At 43.2% G+C, this 23,553-nt stretch overlaps 1 protein-coding gene across 9 annotated transcripts in view; it reads right to left on the reverse strand.

The window, feature by feature from the left end:
* Positions 1-10,202: 10,202 nt before the first annotated feature.
* Positions 10,203-23,553, reverse strand: part of LOC125744976 (ERBB receptor feedback inhibitor 1) — a 37,125-nt gene continuing 23,774 nt past the window's right edge. For 8 of the 9 annotated variants that reach the window (XM_049017334.1, XM_049017332.1, XM_049017336.1 and 5 more), the window contains 3 exons: positions 15,043-15,242; positions 14,495-14,577; positions 10,203-12,728 (listed from right to left, as the gene is read on the reverse strand). In XM_049017334.1, the coding sequence (XP_048873291.1) occupies positions 11,617-12,728; positions 14,495-14,577; positions 15,043-15,194 (1,347 nt within the window). In that variant the 5' untranslated portion in view covers positions 15,195-15,242 and the 3' untranslated portion in view covers positions 10,203-11,616. Of the gene's footprint in view, positions 12,729-14,494; positions 14,578-15,042; positions 15,243-18,535; positions 20,320-23,553 lie in introns of those variants that run through there. The other variant, XM_049017330.1, reaches the window with a different exon arrangement.

Genomic DNA, 23,553 nt, shown 5'->3' on the forward strand with positions numbered 1-23,553 from the left:
CTCTGCTTATAACCTTTATTATTACCATCGCACTAAATTTCATTTAACTGGAATTTATATGAAAGGCACGCAAATGTATTCACGCTCTGTTACACCTTTGCCTACGTGTATAAAAAAAAAACACTGTTGATAAACTGACCAATCAGCTGCATCTCTTCCCCCAGGAGTTGCAGACGCCTGACATACATCAGATTCCCCAGAAAACGTGAATTTCTGCACTCAACAGCATTCTGCAGTGAGACAAACACTGCATCTACCAACTGCATTTTCACAATTGTGAAAGTTATTCTAATCATCACTTATATCTGTCTAATGATGTATAATTCTATTAAAATATACATGCTGACAAGATCCGAATCTCATTCTGAATCGTTTTTTCCCCACTGATGGGAAATTTATAGTTTATAACAAATTTTCATTTAATAACACAAATGTAGGCCAACTGAATGCTTTATGCACGTATTAACATTTATTAAAGTAAACACCTGAAGTGCAGAATGTACACGTAACATCTTTTTCAAAACAGATAAACAAACAAATGCATAAATGGAAATTGACCTTACCAACGTGCAAACGAGTCTGTGAGACTGAAAAATAAAAAAAATACACATTAACAAAAAAAATTGTCACGTGCAGTCACATACAAATTGATTACACGGTATAATCAATAAATATATATGGATATAACCGATATAAACTCCAAATGAATAAGTGAGTAATTCGCACGTGCTGATGAGAACAGCCCAACTCATCGTTCCGGCCACAGAACGACATGTACGGTGTGGCGGCAAAGACGACCCTACCCCAGAATCCAGCAACATGTGACACACTGGTTGCGTTCTCGCTTAATCAGTTAGTGAGGCTTCTTGTTGGGGGGGAAAAAGACAAAGGAAAATCGCGAAGTGCTTGAAAGGGACGGGTTCATTTTAACATGCGTCCTAAATTGGTTTCACTAAATCAATCTAAAAGGCCGAGGCATGAAAAGGGAGTCATTTGATCCCCCCCGTACTTGCTTCCCTTCCCCTTCTGTCGCTGTACAATGCGCGGTTCTGATGAAGGCGCTGATGGTCATAAACGATAGGAGACGGTCGCCCTGTTAGTGCGTAGGCTACTGTGCAAGTTACGTTGCAAAGCGAAAAGAACATACTGTAATATTACTACGGAAGACTTCGCCCCTTGGTTTGTGGGAGCTTAATAAAAAATAATTCAAATAAATTCAAATAAAACCGACATTAAAGAGCAGGTTTAATTTATCCAAAATTTTTTATTTTTTTAAAAACACGACAAGCATCATCTAAACGCACTGAAAAGGATTCACGAATAAGTCATTTTCATTGCACAGGTCAATGAGCAGAGTTTTGTGGTTAAAAAAGGATATAGACTGCAGTTGCAAATCCTGCCATCGACATTTTAATTAAGAGTGAAGCAAACACTAATTACATTCATTGAGTGTAGTGGGTAATGATAGCAGCTGTTTTCAAAACTTTATTCTAGCCTGTAGGTGCCTTAGCAATGAAGAACGAGGAGCCTGCCAACCCCATTCCCAAGAGTGATACATCAGCAATCTTTGAACATGGTGTTTAAGTTGAATGGTGTTGGGAAGTAGATGAACTCTGAAGAATTTTGCTACATACAGCAACATTAATACATCCAGCTTTAGTGTCAGCTATATAATTCAAAATGAATCTGAGTTTACATCACAGCTCAGTGAAAAGTCCACTAGGGGAGCATCCCTGTCTTTCACTGGCCTTCTGTCTGGCCACCCTGGCATCTCCACACTGTTTGACTTGCTGGAACTTCTCACTCTGATGTCCGAAGGAACCTGGGACCTGCGTGAAGGTGCGTGAAGGTGTGGGTGTGGGATCAACACCCACGCAAGATTCGCCATGGAAGAGGCATCTCCCCTGCCAAATAACCGGCTGAAGTTTCTATTCATTTGCAGATTATTTTTTTCCCAGAGAAGTCGTTTGCATGGCAATGACGTGTTTTGCATTTACAGTCTTTTCTTCGTACGATGTTTATATTCTGGAATTAGAGGCCAGTAGCACTCTGGTTCAAACAGTGTGCTTGATTTAAGCTTTTTGCATTAGGCCGAGACAACAATTTCTGTTATGAAAACAAGCACATAAAATTAACGTCTTTCATCTGAGAGAGTCAAAGTCTAGTGCAATTATATGAAATTATAAGCTCTGCGCTGAATATAATGCCAAATAACATACGTTGGATGAAATTATTCTAAATTTAAAGATTTACCTTGAGTGCCCTCATATGAAGAATTAATTTAGATACTTCACACTCTCTGTGTTTATATAAAATATTATATATAGTGATATATATATATATATAGGGATATGCAAATACATAAAGTGTATTGAGAGTCAAATGGCAAAACAAATGTTTAGACGAAAGGAAATAAAAACAAACCGAAAATGTCACTCAGTAATCGGGTCGTTACGTTAGCCAGGGGAAGTCTGCAAACGAATTCTATTACATTAGCACACTCAATCTATGGCAGTTCATCATTCTAAAGAAGTCACAGATGTCTACAATTATAATTACAAAAACAATCATTCTGTCTAATGACACATTTTAATTCACCTCTAATATCTGATTTAAGATTATACCTAAAAGCAACGGTGTTTGCCGCAGACAGTGAATCTGGGCCTGAAATGCTTAATGGACCAAGCATTTAAAGTAATTTCCTTAAAATATAACGGAATGTTTGTTTTTATCATGCAACCGTGCTGCAATTTGTGTGAAAGGGTAAGCTAGTTAAAGCAAAACACATTACTATTATCAATATAAGAGGCCATGGCAAACTGAATAACCATTTACATGTAAGTAATCTCCAGATATCTCGATAAGCTTGGTAAGAACTGTAGACTCAATTAAATTGTTATTCAGTGCACACCAACAATGTGTGGAGCACAGATTCTTAAGACAAGACTGTTTTTTGCCTTTTAAAAATTTGAAACCCATCCAGCTAATTTTATTGCATATAGTTTCATCAGATAAATGCGGAGATTATACATTTCCGTCAGCCTAATAACAGTGCAGCTGCTATTCTTCAATAAGCACTGAAAATGAGGTCAAAAATGAATCTGAAGTCATGCCTGTCCTTCAAACCGATTAACTTATGGAAACCAGACATGTGGAAAGCTAGCGTGATCAAAACTCCTTTCCCGCTGCACTTTGTCTGACTCCAGTTTTAGGGAAACACCTAAAATCTCACCTGCTTGTCCATCCTTGAAAAAAGAAAAACCTTCTAATTTGAATATCAATCCGTCACTTAAATCTCTTGAGTATGAGTGGTTTCTTTTTTTAAACAGAAAGCCGCATTTTCTGGGAGTAAAAACACATTTGACGTGACCTGTACTGCTTTGTTCATAGTGAAAACATTGTGCCACTCATTTCAAAGACATTTCTGCACCTCTCTGTAGGGCAGTAATTCGCAATGCTACCTTTCTTCTGCAAAAGCTTTGGGGGTGAGGATCAGCAGAGAATAGCCTCGTATATTCAGACTCATCCTGCGATGGACTGACAGGGTGTCCCCTGCCTTGCGCCCTGAGATGAGATAGGATAGGTTCCAGTCTGCCATTGTCTTCTAACCGCCAGTCACAGATTCCCTGCTGAAGATGACATTATAGATGCCCTGTGCCGGTGGAGTGTGTCACGTCAGCCATGTTGTGCTGTTTCAGCAGAGGCTGCGCATTTTGGCTCCTCGGGCAGCGACCCATTGATGTCCTGCCATAGAAGATACAGAAAGGCTGTGATACGGGAGCTAAAGCACAGGCTAAAGAATGTTAGCAGCATTTATATTAACATATTTATATTTACATTTAAAACGTTACGTGAGTGGTACATATGTGTATGGGTTTTTTTTATTTCATATTTAGATTCTAGTTTGCTGGTGGGTATTGGGTCACAGGGCCATTTGCATTGGGTTGCAGTGTGTAAAAAAAGTATTTTGAAATGGTTTTCACGTCTCAGTAATGCAAGAATTGTGCTTCTGTCACTGAACTATGTGCTATTTAGTATTACTGCATTTTTTTTTGTTTGTTTTTGTGAAATAACTTTGGTTCGAATGTTTAAAAATTCGGGTCGTGACTTAATGCCAGGAAAAATGTGGGTCCTAAGGCTACAGCAGATGAAAACCACTGTTCTAGCTAAAACGAGAACTGTATCTTCATGGCACACTGAGGACATCTGCTGGAGATACGAGGAACGCCAACAGACTAGCTTTCTAGCGCTGGCTCTCTTTAAACTCCTATCAAGTAAACTAAAGGAGTGACTTCACTAAGAGACACAGAACAGCTGGGTGAACCATTTACGATAAAAATATTAATTAATCATTGGGGAATGTGGGGTGGGCATGGATGTTTTGGGGAAGGGTACAAAGCCATTCTACCCACGTGATTATGTATTTAGGTGTATAAACTAGGCTACAGCGTCTTTATCACATCGCGAGACTAATGTCTTTTCGTGACTAGTTCTTGTTCACTTTCCCCAGCTTCACTTATTTTTCTTTAATTTCTCAACAACGCATTACGGCCCGTTGGGCCTAGGCTCCTCTAGATGTCGCTGTTGAGCAGTGCGCGACATGAACGATATGAACAGCATATTTTTTTCTTCACAACTAACTAATATTATTGTGCATGAATTACATATGGCAATAGTGGAACTGTCTTGCACGCCTGTATCTGTTGCATCTTAGTCAGGACTGCTACTAACAGTCTTTATTTGGTGCGCACGGGGCTGCCCCGTTTGCGTTTATTTTCGCAGCTGAAAACTGTATACGCGCGTTCAAGCTGGATGGCACGTGCTGAAAGAAGGCAATAAAATGTAGTGCTAATAGATTTGACATACGTCAAGATATTAGCTAGCTGTTATGCCACCACTAGAAGGATAATAAAACAACGGAACTGGACGAATCAATAAAAGTGACATTTAGCAGCTTGCCATTAGAACAGAAATATAGATTAAAAGTTTGCCCAATGAAAAATCTTTTCTTTTCTAGCAGTGAACGTGCTTTGGATGTGTTATTACCATAGGCGTAGATTTGATTTAGAAGGTCGGGAGGAGTCGTTCCCCACCCATTGCTGAGATGAGGGAAGGTCGCCCTCCTCAATAATATCACATAAAATGCCTGGTTTACAAAAATCACATACGATTAATATATCTCATAACATAATTAAAAGATTTTTTTCTTAAAGTTTTTATTTGGAGAAGCCCAACCCTCCGTTAAAATTATTTATTCTCAAATCCGGCTTCGGTAGGCAGACTGTCACTTCCAGACCCGCGAGTAAAAAGACGACTGACATAGAAAGGGGTGAGTGCAGAACATATTTTCTATCGTGACCAGTTCAGTAATGTCCTGGATTAGTGAAAATTGTGAGAACTGTAAAAGTATAAGGTGAAAAGAGCTGTGCTGTTAAATGGCAATCGAAATCCAACTTGTACTTGTATAATGAATAAACAATTAGCATAATATTAACTTATTTAGACTGAATGATATTTCATTTACTAACTCTTTGATCCATCATTGCTAAATGTTAAGATATTCCCACAGTTCCTGCATTTGACACAGTACTGATCTCTCTATGTGGACCTTCTGCTCTTCCTGAAAATGTCCTGTATTTTATTGCCGTAACTTTTAGGTCGCATTATTTCCGGTGCTTGTTGCGGGGTCTTGACATGGCTGAGTCAGGCACGACAGTCTTTGCTATGAATGTCCCTGCTACGCTTCGAATGAAATTCTCAGGCAGATTCGCCGCTGTGAAAAGGCTTCACTCTTCATGAAAGGGCTCGAGATCTCAGGTGCCAGACCCCAGGGCTGTTTAGCTGCTGTTTTTCTTCTCTGACCCCAGTTACTCCATTGTTTTTCCGTATGCGTCACTTTACACAGTCTGTTTGAAAGTAGGTGGTCCCTTGCAAATCTGCCAAATGTTTATACACTCAGTGCCATAAAAAAAGAATTCAGTGCTATAAAAACATCCACTTCGACAAGAAACATAGTCCAAACAATTCTTCTCGTTTGGATGTGACCTTTAGTGGAATGTGTCTAAGTATTAAATTACGGACAATGTGCTGAAACCCAGCTGTTTAAAAGGATATCGTAACAAACGATGAGCATCTTACGGGAAACTTAATATTCTTTCTATACTGGCGCCCTCTGCTGACCATACACGCTTTTATACAGGAGACCCCCTTGCACTCGTTCCAGGATTTAACAGATATCACGAATAACTAACAGCCAATCGTCCGTATCATACGGGAATTGGGACGAATAAGTTTTCAGTGGCGAGAGCGGCAAATTCGTTGCTGTTCCCATTTGAGACAAAACCACACATTCGAAACACAGATGGAAATATTCACCTCGTTTTTTTTAAATACAACGTGAACTTGGGAGAGCTTGTCTTTTTCATTCTAATCTGATGACTAACAGTGATTATGTTCATCGCTGACTTCAATCACAGCACTGATGGTCTACAAAGTTGCATTTTTTAAATATGCGTCTGTCCAGGTGGCTGATTTTATTTTCGCGGTGACTATTTACTTCACATCTGCCTTACATTATTTTCGCATGTATTTCGAAACAGGGTGGCTCCGAACTGCGGTTACCAACGGTGACACCCCTAGAAAATATGCGGACAGCAGTGTTGCCAGTTAGTAAAACTAACCAATCAATCTGGCAGCCCTGACCACCACCCCCAGAAGCTTTTACCCTGCGCACTTATTGGTAGACTCTTGATCCTACAGTACACAGGGTCAGACAGTCCCTGGAGTAAATGGGGATGAGGGTCATGCTTACAGGTCCATCACCCTGACAGCTGAGGGACTTGAACCGACAACCTTCTGATTACAGGCACAGTGTCCTAACGGACAGTCACATCACCCTCATGGCACCTTTCTACCGGCTTCATTATCCCTCCCCCCTTTTATACTTAAAAATGGCTGAAATGCAGGTGATACTCCCAGCAGGCTTTGTTCATAAGAAACTGACGAAATGTTACCTTAGCCCTCCCTTACATAAAACCCATGCATCCATTTTCCAAACCGCTTATCCTACTGGGTCATGGGGGGTCTGGAAACAATGGGCACGAGGCAGGGAACAACCCAGGATGGGGGGCCAGCCCATGAAAGGGCACACTCACACCAGTCACATGCACTCCTACTGGCAATTTAGCAACTCCAATCAGCCTCAGCATGTTTTTGGACCATGGGGGGAAACCGGAGTACCCGGAGGAAACCCCACGATGACATGGGGAGAACATGCAAAGACTCGAACCCGGGTCCCAGAGGTGTGAGGTAACAGTGCTAACCACTGCACCACCATGCCGCCCCCCTTACATAGCATTATTTTATAATTTTACATATTTAAGGGCCCCTGTAAGGGGCTGGGCCCCCTGAATCTGCCAGGATATCCATGCCCCTACACCACCCCTCATACAGGCAGGGTTTTTTGGCCGTTTGTAACTCCTGATATTTGAAAGGGCTCTACTCCGTTTTTTTTTTAAAGGCCACTAGCAATAAAGACAAAACCAAAGGCGGTGCTTGTCCACCATAACCACAATGTAGTCTGTAATGTGTCAACAGATCGCAGCACCACTCTATTTAAATAACCAGCCTAAAGATGCAATGGTTGTTAGAGGAACTGCGCCTGATTTTCAGACGCTGCTAGTGTTAGTTAATCGATGCGCCTTTGATTTACAATATCTTAAAATGAACAAAGAATTGTTGCTAACTTTACCCATAATAGCCTAAGACAAATCAACGATTACGTTTTGCCTATGGAAAGCAGGCACATAAACTCGGTTTAGTCGGAGTAGGTAACGTTAACAAACAGAAACAAAATCTCTTTACTTAATAACATGTTGTGCCGCAGAAATGAGGTGCTCCTTACGACCATATATATATTTTTTTTACGTTTATTTAAATGTATTTTAAAGACATTAATATTACTGTTACTTTCTATGGCTGCTGCCTGTTTGTGCTTAGACTCAAACAGACGTTGAGGTTCTACGTCCTTCTCAGCTCATTGCCACCAGATGGCGCCAACAGACTTTAAAAATAAAGCTCCGCCGCAGGTTTTCAAAGCTTTCTAACTCGTGAGGACCTTGTATACTTTGATACAGGGGCGCAGTAGAGGCACTTAACAGAGGTCCCTAAATACATAAAATTATATATTGGCCCCGAATTTCCAGACACTGTGCTCTTGATATATCTCACAATCTGATCTAGTATGAAACAAGAAATCTGCTCTTATTTTGTCAAAATTTGGAAAAGGATTGTGCGATCTGACTATATAATATTAGCACAAAATAACCACATTAGTAAGATGAATGGGTATTCATGGATGTGCCAGCATCCCTCAGATTCTGAGAACATTACTGAGCTTGGATTCTCACAGCTATATAACAATAAACAAACGATTAACCCAACAGTGGTGTCTAATCAGGATATAACTCGAAAATTGAAATCGACAGATGTTATGCAGGTGAGGATTTTTTGAAGACGCAAGAAACATGTACTGCATAAATTAACTCGTTTATTTGTTCGTTTAATACATTACAGAGTATCGCACATGGGAGTTTGACACATCACAGCATATCGTAATAGTGTATGTGTTTTTACAACAGCAGATAACACCAGTTAATCTTGGATTTAACAGTGCATTTATTTGGTGTTTTTAAGATTTTGACGTACACCAAGAAGCATTGACGATATCACATTTTTAACATAGTTAGCATGTAAACATTAACCTAACCAGCTGTGTAAGATGATGCAGGCATTATTAAAGTCAATAGCAAGGCTTGTTTGTAAATGTTTCCATGGACCTGACAATCAAACAAATAAAAAGCAAAATAGTGTATCTCAGATACAACAGGAGGAGTTACATTTAACCATTTAAAAATTGTACTGACGGCTGTCATTTGTCAGGACACACAATGAATCAGAAAGTAGGGCAGGCCTGGGTGTTCTTGCTTAAGACGTTTCAAGGTGTGCTCGACAAAACAAAAGGTCAGTAATATCCGTCCATCCCTCTCAAAGGAAGTACTGATGTAATCTCTCCCATTTCTAACCTTCTAAGTATGTGACAATCATGCCGTTCGTTAGCCACTCCTGGCAGAACGCACCATGTCAGACGGACGCGAGAGCCAATCCCAGGGCCGGATTATGAATGTTAAGGCGGAACAGGCATGTGGGTAATCTAACACTGAGAAAAATGGAGATTTACAGGATTGGTCCAAGAAGCACTGACATGCTCTTGACTCAGTAGTATTGGTTTTCGTGCAGAGGCAAAAAGAATGAGAGGGATCTCAGAATGGATGCACCTCCTCCAGTCTCTATTGCTTTCAGCCAAATCTAACTTCGTATCCTTTTTCTATTTTCACAAATTCCAGGCAAACGCAACCTTTGTGTTTATCGAATGTTACGTGTCAATTTATTTACCGTAATTTTCATGTATTTTGTTTCCTTCCCAATTACATCCAGTTTCCGGTGTACCATCATCTAGAATTCGTGGGACCACACCCTCTGCTGTCATTATTGAACTGGTACTACCGGCCGCAGCCAAGCCTGTGTGATGGAAGGGATCCCAAACCCAGTGCGCTACACTACGTGCCGTGTCGTACATCGTCCAGAACAACCTGTTTCTGCAGGAACTGAGTCACCTGCTTCATTAAGTCAGGCAGCTGTTTAGGGTGAACTTATTTGTAACTGTATTTGAACATTGGATTGGCTTCTCTTGCAAACTACATCCAGCAGTGTGGCCTGGACTACTAAAGTAATCGTTAAAACTGGATGAAGGGACAGTTGGATGAATGAAGAAAATATGTGTAACTACAACTGGATTTGAAAGTGGCTTTGGCCGTTACTTTCATGTTAAGAAGCTTTGATAGGTGACTAATGGTTTTTCCATTGAAAGCGAAGATATTCCATCGGATTAAATGTTGAATTTTAAAAAGTGTAAATCCATTTAAAATTTTATCGAATGCACTGCGTAAATCTGTGAAAAGTAGCACTGTAACATACATCTGTAAGTAAAGGAAAAGTTACTTTAATATTTGACAGAAGTATTTAACAAATTCACCATCTGCTAACAATTTACTGAAAATATATATATTCTAGAAAAGTATTATAATACATTCACATTCAGAATATTATTGTGCATAATTAAAATAAAACAGCAGAGGCAGGAATTGAAAAAAAAAATCCTTCATGTTCTTTAATAGAGGTCTGACAGATTCTCTGCTATTGCATGGTTCAGAACTCCTCAGTGACAGAACATCTGCCTTTGAAACAAACATCCACAGTGCAGCTGGCAGGGGTTACACGGACAGCAGCATCCCCCAGGCTGAGCAACACAAAATCCACTTACCCCCCCACACACATACACACACAACACAAGTGCACATTCAGGCACAAATATGCTTAGGTCAAGCTGTCATCACAGAAACACGGGAAAACGCTCCCTCCCCAGCTCCCGCACGGCATTCGTCCAACGCACGCTATACATTCACCAGGTGAAACATACATGTACAGTAACCTTAATGTGAAGCTGATGAACAGAAAAAAAGGCTAGCAAACCTGCAATACGCGCTTGATTTTTCACATCACGAGACACTTAAGACGGTGCTTCTCAATCCGGTTCTCAGTGACCGCCAGACAGTCCATGTTTTTGCTCCCTGCCAGACAGCCCATGTTTTTGCTCCCTGCCAGACAGCCCATGTTTTTGCTCCCTGCCAGACAGTCCACGTTTTTGCTCCCTGCCAGACAGCCCATGTTTTTGCTCCCTGCCAGACAGTCCACGTTTTTGCTCCCTGCCAGACAGTCCACGTTTTTGCTCCTTCCCTGGGAGCTGGGAGGGAGCAAAAATGTGTAGCATCTGGGGGGGGGGGGGGGGGGGGGGAGTCCCCGAAGACCCTGGTTGGGAAACACTGTCTTAAGGGATTAGGGGATTTATCCTTCATTGGAGAATTATTTAACATCACCGCCTATGCTATTAGGTTACAGTGACAAGTGTGCTTTGGAGAGGCCACCCTCTGTGTGCTGCCTGCATGGCAGCCATGCTTGCTGAAGTACCTCGTACATGGCGAGTCTGAGCTGACAAAGCACCTTGAAGAAATACTATCCACGCCTTGTTCTGCGAAGTGCAACGTACCAAACATCAGCTACAAGTCCAGCTCGAGCTGTGACTCCACCATATCAGTGGCACCTCAAAACAAAAAACAGCTTCTATACCAAAAAGAAAACAGTCATGATAAGAACAGAACAGCCAAAGCCGTTTCCGGTCCATTTCACTGGCCACGGGTGAGATGCCGGAGCAACAAACAAACTCATATACTACATCTGTCACTTGTGTTTGACTTTTAGATCAAAATAGCCCACTGAGTAAACCAACAGAAAGGGTAAAAAACTAAGTAGCTGTGTGGAAAGTTTCTTTTTAATACCACATTTAGTCTCTAATAAAATAAAATAACATAGTTAGACACTGAGATCCTTAATGGTGCGAGAAAGAGAGCAGCTGTGAGTATTTTATACGTTTAGGTCCTCAGGCACCGTTTGTCGTTCGTATTCTTTGACTTTTTCACTCCCCCCCCCGGCTGTCTAAGGCTATACCAAGTGTATATGTGCTTTCTGTCGAGCCTCGCAATCCCAGTCTAGGCTCGAAGGGCTGTCGCTCTCGCTGTCCGTCTCCTTAAAGAACTTGTCGATCTTGTCCCCGTCTAAGTAGACAGGGCGCTTGGGGAGGAGGAAGTAGTGGGTGGTGCTGGCCTTCTTGCCGTTCTCCATGATGGGTAGGATGCAGGGGGAGTGGGGAGTCTGCGAGCCCAGGCTGTGCTGCCTCTGTAGGGCCCGGCTCACGTACTTGGGGTTGGGGGCAAAGCTTTGGGTGGCGGGCATTACACCGTTGATGTATATGGGGAGACTCTTGGGGCTGGGAGTCCGAGGACTGCTGCAGGATCGCGGATCCCTTGGCGGCACTTTGGGGGGCTTGTCCTCGTCACTGCAGCCCCCAAAAGGCACCTCGGCCGACCAGCGGCGGAGGTCGGCGCCCTTGGATGGTCGCGGCGGGATGGGGATCCGCGGGGGCACCTCTGGTTTGTCTTGGGCGCGGGTGCTTGGGTTTGTGGAGGAGAGACGCAGGCCGGCGGGTTTGTTCAGGGAGCCCACAGGACCCGAATGGGACCGTCGCAGCCTCCGCTGGGGGCGCTCGTGCTGCCTGGGCACCTCGCGGGTGGCCGGTTGCCTGGTAACGGGAGGCGATGCTTGAGGAGATGATGGCACCTCCTCCTCCGGGACGCCGTCTCCGCTTGGCCCGTCATAGTAGGCGTAGTTGATCTGCCCGCAGCCCCTGAAACTGCGCCGGCTCAGGGCACCGTATCGGAAGCCCACGGGCTTGGCGCACGACTCTGGCACCAGCCGCTGGCTCTCGTCCGTGCTGGTGAAGAACTCCACCTCGTTATCCATGGCCTCGTCCGAGGAGAGGTCCACCGGGCCGGGAAGCGGCGGAAGGGGCTTAGTACCGCGGCCCGACGTCAGAGGAGGGGCGTGCTCGTACACAGACAACCGCTGGAAGGAAGGAACCACCTGGTCACCTTCGGGGGAGCTGAGGGAGGAGAGCTCGGGGCTGGGGGTCAGGATGAGCAGGGACGGCCGGAACTTCTTGGGGGGGAGACGTTGGGCACCAGGGCTCTGCGGTGAGCAGGGGAGAGCCGACTGTCCTGCAGGGATACATCACACCAAACGCCGGTTAGATGGCACAACTCTCACAATTAGCTTTCTCTTGAAAATTCACAATTTATTGATTACATTTCTATATTTTATTAAACTCTTCCTCAGTAGGCAGCTCCCGCGTATTTAACTTTTTTTTTTTTTTGCTTTTGTTCCGGGGCAATACACATCCAGACAAAAACACTTCCAGCAAAAACATCCCAAACAGCCACAACATAAACTTGTGGTATTATTATTGGGGGAGTCATTTTAAGCGTGTAAATTCCCATGACCTTACTTAAGTACGACAGCACCACAATAATCTTTTCCAGCACGGTTCCTACAAATGAGCCTAAGCTTATCTCTGGCTGAAGCTTCCTTGTTAGATTAGGTCAATGTTGGCAGCTGTTACGAGGACGCGGAACATCTCGCGCATCGCCACCCCTGTGCATTTATTATTATTATTATTATTATTTTATTATTATTATAATTCACGACAATCTGTGAGCTCGGCTAAGTCGCAAACGTGAGAGGTCCTCCGCTGAGCTAGCGGGATGCTCTCAAGGTTATATTCATAAAAGAGCGCGACTGTCAAACCACCGTCTGTCTTCCCACGTAGCGCATTAAAAAATGACAAGGTATCCGTGGCTGCAGTAACGATAAATATCTGCAATAACATTGTCTGTGTCGTAAACATGGATTTACGCTGTCCTGACTGTGCTCGACCGACCGCGGAACTGTTGCAAGCCTAATACTGCTGACGTACAAAACCAACATAATTTTCCAAACGTAGCAAAAAACTTTTTTTAAAAATACTGATTACTGCGCTTTTATTTATGATGCATTGTAGTATAACCTCTAATTAATGCAAGCGTGTATCAATAATTTTAACAATACTAAGGTAATCTTAATACCACTTTCGTTGTTTTGTATATAAGTAGCTTGAATAGTTTATATATGTACACCTTTTCAGAGTGTTCCTTGTAGTAACTGGTTGTTTAAAGCTATCTGATGCTGAACCAGAGATCTTGTGGGGAAAAAGCGTTTGTGAGAGTCACAAATGTACCGTTGGCTGTTATGTCTGGTTGTCAAACCTGCAGCTTCGTCCCTCTACATTTGTTAGTTTGTTTGGCTCCGGTGTGGGTTATGGACACGTTGTGCAGTTTGAAGACATGGGTCTGATCTCAAGGCAAGCCAAACCAGTTACACTAGATGTCATTTTCTTACCAGTTTAACTGGGTGAAGGGTATTTCTTCAAACCCACAGCTGTTTTAAACAAGCTAATCGGCGTGCACCTTTGATCTAAACCAAAATGTTGCCTTTTATCTGCCAAAACCCTATACTTTTTAAACATTCACAAAAAGAACTTGGATAGCAGGCCTGCACCCAGACAAATTTTGGGGGCGGGGGTCAAACCTGTAACCTTACTTCTTGTCTACATGCCTGCAGGAATGGGCTGAGTGGTCACTGCCCCTGACGACTGTCCCACAACCCTTTTCAAAACTCCCACCCAGAACAAGACAATTTTACGCCTCTAATAAACTGCGTGTCAGAAGCCCGCCGCTTACCCGTTACATTACACGAAATACATCATTTCAGCTAGTCTGCTATGTCAGTCCCATTATTACGGAACAATGAATTAATGTAGCCTATAGCGAATGAGGGCAGTCGGATGGAAAACTCCCGCTAAACTAAAGGCTGACCTTTATTGTCACCATATATTTATACTCAGCAGGATGCCCGGCTTGCCGGTAACATGCGCGGTAGCTGTACTCACCGTCGAAGGCGTCAGACACGGGGACCCGTTGCTGCGGTTTCAGCCTGCACTCCGCTGGAACCGCATCCAGCTCGAAGCAAAAGCTGCGACGAGAACAGCGGCGTGATGGAGCGATACGGATAATCTCCGATTCGACTGAGCATAAAGCACCATCACAGCCCACATATCAGTACAATGCAGATATACTTCTCTAAAGAAATGATGCAATGTTCATTTAGGGGTAAAGGTCTTAAATTTCGCCTAGGTTTATGTTAAACATGTGTCTAATAGTTATAATATTAGTAATAATTGATACTTTAGTTATATGCAAGTAACATGTGCATGTTTATCACCTTTGTGTTTACCTCTTTTAAAATTTTATTATGATAGGACAAGTAGAGCAACTGAAAACTTTCGCTAATTTGGTTTTTAAGAAGCATCCTGTAAGTTGCCCTGTTACATTTACAGACGGCTACTAGTAAAATATCCAGTAAACGCCTCCTGCTTCTCATTTCAACAACAATTTACGCAAAAGCCATTTTAAAAAAAAGTTTTAACCGCCCACCCACTTGTTGAGGTGGTGCTGCTGTTCCCAGCAGGACCCGGCGACGTCCGCGCCGTGACAGCGGCTGCCGTGCGCGAAGGCGCTCCTCAGCGGCAGGCGTATCCCCGGGGCGCCCAGGCTGGCGGCGGACATTGTCCGGTTGTTCTGGGGTCTCATCCAAGCCCGGGATCACGGGGCGAACTTAGCGGCTGGCGGCCGGCATGCCTACAGAAAGACGGGGAGGCGTGAGCCAAGTCGCTGATGTTGACCGAGGGGAGCGGATGCAGTACGTGGTGGTTAAAATCCCTCCTTTATGCAACAGCGCCCGCTTTTTCCCCTCGTCATTTGAAACTCGCCGCTTACACGGCCCACAGAGTCATCGGGGGGTGCCCCCCCCCAGCCTGCCTCTGCAGTAATTACAGCGCCGCGGCCATCGGCCACAGAAGCCCCTTCCTGGCCGCACAACGGGCCGATTGTCTGACATTCTCCACGGCTCCCTCGCCATGGAATGACAAACTTTCGGTTTGACAGCACTAAGACACACTCACACCCAGGCGATCTCTGGGGAAAAGGCGTCCTGCAAAAAAAATAAATAAATAATGCATGTTGTGCGCGAAGACAAATTGTATACAGTCGCTTGACATGTAATGAGACACACGCCCCAGCGAGGAAGCTTTAAAGAAAGCGATGGGATAAGGAGAAGCTTAAAGATCCCGACTGGTTCAATCCTTGGTTCTGCTTAGCACAAGCGAGTTTAGAAAACGGATGGATGGATTGTCTGCATGGACAATCCATGTAAGTCAGTTGAAAGACAAGCATGCAACCGGCGCCCTTTAATAAGACTGGCAGCAGGACAGAATGTCCCCAGAGGAACAACAGACCTGACTTTTCATGCAGTCAAAACAGCTCACTGTGTTGCAACACAAAAAAACATTTCCCCCATTTTGTAAACAGTGTCTCAGGTTACCCAAGAAGTCTGGTCAGATCCACTCCTCACTCAACCATATAAATAACAACATTTATTTAACCAACGGATTAATTCCATCATTATAAACCACCAGATGGCCAGTGGTGGTTGAAAGGAAGTGATCTATAATTACCGACATTTACTTAGGCCTTTACGATGTTTCCAAAGCTCGAATCAGTCACTCGCGAACTAAATTTACCCCCATTTAATAGCAGGTGGAGTTAAGATTCTAATAGGCCTTCAGTCGTCCGGAAATAATTAACGCGATGTACATTGAAAAACATAAGCTTCTCATAATCTTGAGTGTGTTTGTTTTGGGTACCGTTCCCATATTTGGCTCTTCTGTCACAGAATATCGATGTGCTGTCATATGCTTCCCTTTTTTTAGTACTAGCTGAAAAAACACACTGGGACTACAATAATGCTCAGAAAGTCAGTAAAGCTCGGTTGGGCATATTTATTTTGTTTTCTGACAGTGAATTTAAGTTGAGTCCTTAACGTTCCACTACCCGACAAATATTATTCCTTCGTGTAGTTTATGATCTGTGGGTTAAATACCGCCAGCACGTAAATGACCACGTATTTATCTAAAACGTTCACTACATATTCTTGATACTAAAGTGATACCCCATTAATTAACAAGTAAATAATGTACAGCCCATAATATCACCTTTCCATCAGCAATAACATGTTCCCCATTAGACCTAAATGACAATGAAAGAAACCAACAACACATAATTCTTCTGCAAATAACTCCATGTGGATGAACAGAACGTCTTCCAAGTATGAAATGCTCTTTGAGGCGATTTTTAAAGCCTTTACATTTCTCAATCTCCAGAGTACTCTCCTGTGAGATCAGAAACAAAATTCGCCATGATGCCCCCCCCCCAGGCAGTAATGGTGTGGTTATTGGTTACTGGGAAAGCACTGACCAGGGATACAGGGAAAGCAGCCATGCTCGAAGGTTCCTTCGTGCGATAGTCTGGAAGGCGATCAGGTGGCCCGTGCCAGACCGATTTGGACTGCAACTGAACCCCGAGTATGCGGATATTAGGTGTCGATGGGAAGGGGGGAGACTTCAACACCATCTCATCATACATGTAAAATACCCCTGTTTACACCGATGGCTGTATTCCCCCTTGAATCTACACCCGAGCGGACAATAAACCATTCAAACACCAGTGGTATGTGCTTTCTCCTCATAACAGGTGCAAACTGCGATCCTCCTCTCAGATCAGCGTTCTTCACAGCATTTTCCCAAGACCACCATGTACATACAGGAGCAGCGTAGGGCCAGGAACGAGCTGCTGCATTGCGCCCCACTACGGTTATAAATCTCCTAATTAATTAAATGAGTGAGGTGCTAAAAACATCCGTCCAGCCATCCATCCATTTTCCCTACCCGCTTGGGTATGGAGAAATGTATAAGTTTGCATTCTGGATTTATTTTGATTGGTAAACTTTCAGTACTTGTGGACATGAATGTTTTCCAAGTCAGTTACGGTTTTCTTTCTGTCTGCATGATAGCAAAGCATTTTAAAGGATCATTTTTTAAATATGCCATCTATCCACTTAATTTAAATGTACGTAACTTGCAAATGGAAACACATTATTTCGTTTTGTATCAATTAAACGTGCAGCCGATACTTATTACTTTATTAGGTATTGGGATAGAGCTTACCTCCAAAATTATCAGTCATACAACTTCATGTCATTTTAGTTATGCTGTATGCATATATCAAATGCCCCAAGGTTATGAAAGCTCTCTAAATAGTCCTTTAAAAATAGGCAGACGTGGAAAAAGGAGGAAGAAAAATACACACCCTGCCTCTCACACCCCGCACAGGTTTCTAAGCAACTATACCCGCAAAACCTGTGCTGCAAGCGCATCATCGCGCGCTCCCCTCTGGCCCAGCACGCGACTGGCCAGAGTAGGTGACTCAGGTGCGAAATACGTCCTATAAAACCTCGTGCAGTTCCACGAGCAGCCGACTGATGCAACGAGGACAAATATTTTCGTGTGTTTTTTCCTTAAAACAGCTGAATGAATGAGTAATCGTGATGAATACTCAGTCATGAATAATTCCAAAGACATACCAGGACTGTACAGACGCAGACGCATAAATATATACATGGGTGCAAATTATGGGGGTAATATGGGAGGTAGCGGGTTGTAACTACAACAATTAAAATCAGCCCCCAGGACACCATTCAATAGATGGAGACCTCAGCCCCCCAATGCTCAACCCATGCGCGCGTATATGTGTGTTTGTGTGTGTGTGTGTGTGTATGTATGTGTGCGTGTGTGTGTGTGTGTGTGTGTGTGTGTATATATATATATATATATATATATATATATATATATATATATATATATATATATATAGTTTCTTTTAATTGCTGTTTGCTCATTGAAGACAGAATTCTTTAAGTAAAATCGGTACATCTTCGTAAATGACTATACAAATTATTGCGTCTTTGCAGCTAGTTGCGCGTACGGATAGAGGCAATATTTTTCTCCTAATGCAAAACAAATCATTTAAGCACTCACCTTAGAATTTTTCTGTATTTCCAGTAGGCAGCTTCACAGTGTTTACTGCATGCTTTCGTAAGCTTCCTTGAGTTTTCGAGGGCAAACCTCAAGAAGACCAGTCACTTCTGTCAAACGAATGTTTAGGGTGTACAGTAGTCTATTGTAACTGCAACCCAGCCCTGTTCCTCTGAGAACACGTTCGCATAGAGACATTCGTATCTGACACTGTTTATATGCCTCGCTGCCAGACTGTTGCTCCGCCCTTTCTTTTAAAGACACCACGCGCTGCTAGCAGACATTTTACTGTTCTGCAATCTTGCACGAAATACGCACGTTCTCTGCATAATACAGTTCGGTGCTCATGTCGGTGTGTACGGTGTAAAATATATAACTTACAGATTTCAATACGTCTTTGACATATTTTTTCTCTGATGAAAGAAAGCACATAGAAAACGAAAGCACCAGTTGCATCCCTTGCCACTATTATAATTCGCAGCCTGACGCTGAATGTATCCTGCTGAAGAATCTTGTAGTTTTACGTCTAGTCTCTTCAAATTAAGTGATCACGTACATAAACGTATTTTGCCAACATTTTCATACTTCATATTTTTTCTTTTGCGTTTCTTTTTGCCGAATCGTACGAATGACCACTCGGAACCCGTCATTAGAAAAGACAAGCTGAAGTAAGCCGCACCATCACCGAGTTGCGGTGCCAACTCGCCACCGTCATTTGTCATTGCGAGAGAATGTCAGATGTATCTGCAACAATGAAAAGTTGTAAATTGCTCTGAGATTTGCATGACCTTAATACTGAATTTCTTTGTTCGGAGACCGAACGTTCGATGGTATCGGTATCGGTTATTTACATACAATCGCTGGAATTACCAATACTTTAATTACCGTGCAATTAAATTACAATTACAACCAGGAATTAGGTTAAATTAATTGACAGTTACAAGCCGACTTTTGAAAATGCACGAGGCTTCCCTCGGGTTTTTTTTATATGCAAACAGATTGAACTGTAAATGTTTGCATTATTATGTACGACTAGAAATTTACACCTGTAGTCTTTTCGTGCACGCTTCTGCACGTGAAGACGCAGCACCTCTAAAGACACTACCAGCGAACATCAGATATACTGTCATAATGGGGTGTAACAGGTTATATTCTTATATCCTGGAAAAGGCGCTATATCGAAGTCAATCTAATATGTTTCTTATTAAATGGGAGCAGCGGAAGGTGTTAGGACGAGCGTGTTGTGTGCTTCACGGAGACTAAACAGGCAGCCGCCGTAGCATGCGCCGGAGGAGACCAAACCGCGGTGGGAACAGCATATCAAGTGCTAAATAAGCTAAAGCCAGAGGTATGCAGGGTGGACAAAATGTCTTTGTGCTGCCTTTTTGGAGAACCCCCCCCTTCCCGGACCTGGGTTCTAATGACCGTTCCTTTAGAAATTTAATGTCCTTTTATAATTTCAAGCACATTTTCCTAATGCTTCCTACTGTAGTAGCCGATGGCGTGTGCGCATGCGTGTGTGGATTGTGTTTATATTACATTGTGGGGACCAAATGTCCTCCACAATGTGAGAAAAACCTTCGACATTATAGGGACAATTACAATCCCCCACAAAGATTCATGAATGCAATGAAAAAACTAAAAATGCCAAAAGTGTTGTATTTTGTTTGGTTACTTATGGTCAATATTAGGGCTGGGTAGCGGTTAAGGTCGTCATGTTGGGATTAGAGTTTTCCCCATAGAGTCCCCACAAAGATATAATTACAAACCTGTGTGTGTGTGTGTGGGGGGGGGCTCAGAATTACGTGTCAGATGCACCTGGCCCTTAACAGGAGCTTTGAGATTGTACTGAGGCTCACTCATACACATTCACTGTATGCATAATCTGAAATTGGGGAGATGGGACGAGGGTGGGGGGGGGGGGGGTGGGGGCTGTGTGGGTTGATCAAAGCCCAGATCGCTCCCATGATGAAAGAAACTGAGCCGTGAACCTTACTTTGCGACCTCCCCCAGCCCCCCCTCTCCCCCCACTCTGCTCTGGAGTTGTCCTGTTGTCAGTGTACACAGGAACTGCCTAATAAAGTCAAACGGGCGGCAGACATTGGCCGGAGAGGCAGAGGGAAGCCGGCAGGCGGACAGCACCAGCTGGCCTGGGGGGGGCAGGGGTGTTGTGGGGGGACCAGACTGTGCACATTTCACACCAAAGGGCCAGATTCACACAACTCAGCTGGTACAATCAAAATAAAAGAATTACCATTGATTTTTAACATTCACTTCAGCAATAATAACCACAGTCAAGCACTTCTAACACCAACATACTGTACGTGTGTTAAGAAAGACGTCAGCAGACCTTCAACAAATTCCCATAATCATTCTCCACTTTCGACAGAGTTGCCGTTGCTGGAACCCAGTCCCTACGCCTTTCACAAACTTCAGCGATTGGTACAGTCCTGCAGTGCCACCTTCGTCATTTTCTATCACTGTGGATGCCTGCAGTTTAGGTGAGGCCCACACAAAGGGAAGGCAAACAGAGCATCACATGATGAGATTGATTCATCAGCCAGTCATTAAAGAGATGACATGTAATCAGAAAAAAAAACATTAGCAAAAAATGAAAACCGTAGTGGATATACTGATTGAATAGGGGAAACAGGATATCCCTAATGTGTGAAACATTGCTTTACACGTTGCTCTTTAGTTACTACAAGAAAAACATTATGAGGCAGGCCTACGGGACCCAGAGTGAGAGTCGCTGTGAGTCGGACTCTGTCCTGCTTGGGGATGACCCTGGAGCGCCGTGGTGCATCTGTTCATCGAGGGCCGGAACAATGGCCCGCAGAGCTGGGAGCTGTGGGGGTTGAGTTGGGGTGGGCTGAACTCCCACAAGGGGGGTCGAGTCACTTCCTGTCTCTGGGCCTCTGTCCCATACAGCTGCTAGTGCCATGTAATAATCCCCCCCCCCCACACACCCCACACCCGACCAAGCAAATCCCACAGCTCAGAGATAGATCTTTCCAGATCCAACCTCCCAGTCACATTAATGAAAAAAAACAAAAAGCAGAAACTTGAGAAGTGTATTAACCCTCTTTTTGCTTTGCTAGTTAAAAATGTCAAAGTCTGAAAAGTTTACAATAATTTAATTTACTTTACTTAGTACTCAGCCAAGACAACTACAAAATGAATTTGAAACTGTGTAAAACTATTAAATTATAAAGATACACATGTGGTAAGTAAGGTAATAACAAGTAAATCTTTGTACCTGGTTACATAATGTTTGCTTTTAAAATTAACAAAATAATTGCTATTTTAAAACACTTTTAACTAGAGGTATAAAACTGTTTTCAGGAAATGTATCCAGTTCTCTTGCCCGGCTTCAAAATGAATCTAGTTGAATCAGAATTTCTATCATTTTTCAATCACTTCTAATCAAGTAGCTGTTCACACTTATAACTAACTAGCTGTAACCGGCAGGGTGTGTTTGGGCTCCTGCCCCAGATTCAGACTCTGCTGAATGAATCATGTGATTGGCACATTGCGTAACCTTGACAGGACATGTCTAACGCTGAAACCACATGGTTAGAAACATGTAGTAACAGTTAACGAGTGCCTACAGGATATGGTGCATGTGCTTGTTTGTGTGGGTGTGTATGTGTGTGTGTGGAGTATATGAGTAATTAACCTGTGGATTCCACCTATAACTCCAACACCGATTTATCATATCAGGGAAAATACGGTCACAGAAATATACACACATCACCACTAAGGATATGATTGTCTAGCAGCACTATGGTTTTTGGAGGTATCTCAAACCATGCTTTTGGAATTTGGGGGGGGGGTGTATTGTCCACTTTCCCACCTCTCCTGCCTTTATAAATGTCTGCCTGTGGTACTGAAACCCAACTGTCTTGGTTAACTGGTCAGCGGAGCCAACAGAGACTGAAGCCACATTGCTGGGGTGTCACAGCTGTAGTAACAAGCCTTCATCTGGTCCCCAAGTCCGTCAGTCAGAAACAATCATGGTTTGTCGACCAGTTAAAGGCTGCGAAGGATCTCCACCAATTTCTTTATTCAGAAAAAAGTAGAGGCTTTCAGGAAACTCTAAGGGAGTAGGAAAAGGTTAAAGAAAACACCATCGATGTCTTCTGTTTCCGAAGTGTCCAGCTTTCAGGGAGCACTTTCAGGACAACGGGGAATCACGAGGTTCCATTTTACAGCAGGAATATCCATTATTCAAATGGAGAATCGTCTATCATCATTTCACAAGAATGTTCCCATTATTACTCAATGTATCTGCTACCACTATTACTTATTAAGCAATGATTTGTAAAGTAAATACGATATTACCATGCATGTTAAGGAGACTTTGTTTAAAATGAATTTATGGAATGATTATGTTTAAATTAACCTAAACACGGATGGCACAGTCTATATAAGGGTTAAACTCAAAAAGCTTTTTCTCTCAGATTTTGTTAATGTTCCTAATAATATAATTCAGAACAAGAGGGGGCAGCTCAGGGAGCTGGTGGGGTGGGTTAGGGAGGAGGGTGTCGATTCAGATTTGTGATCTGGATCTACTCAATGGGGGGGGGGGGGGGGGGGGGGTGGCGTGCAGTGGAATCACAGGACTCGTGAACCAAAGTCCCGGGTTTGTCACTGAAGGCTGGGGATGCTGGGCCATGAACACACTGCAGAAGGAACCCAGAGGATCCTTCAAACATATAAATACCACCTGCTGGTTCCATAGGAGGGGCTGATGCTGAGCTCATTGTTCTGCTCTGGTATCTCTGAAAGACCCCTTATCCCCTCTTCAAAGAGCCCAACTGGGCAAAGTTTAAGCTCCTGTGTTTCACTGTACTTCTTTGGACTGGAGTCCACATCATCGGTGCACTTTGATGTTAAACACCTCAAGCAGGACACACGCCACCTCGTCCTGACCAACAGCTCCTCAGGGCATACTCAAAAGGTTTATTTATGTGCAACTCAAATGCAGAAGAGAACTCAGCCTGTTAACTCTGAATTAC

This window comes from Brienomyrus brachyistius, chromosome 6, assembly GCF_023856365.1.
Source record: "Brienomyrus brachyistius isolate T26 chromosome 6, BBRACH_0.4, whole genome shotgun sequence".
NCBI classification, from domain to species: Eukaryota; Metazoa; Chordata; class Actinopteri; order Osteoglossiformes; family Mormyridae; genus Brienomyrus; species Brienomyrus brachyistius.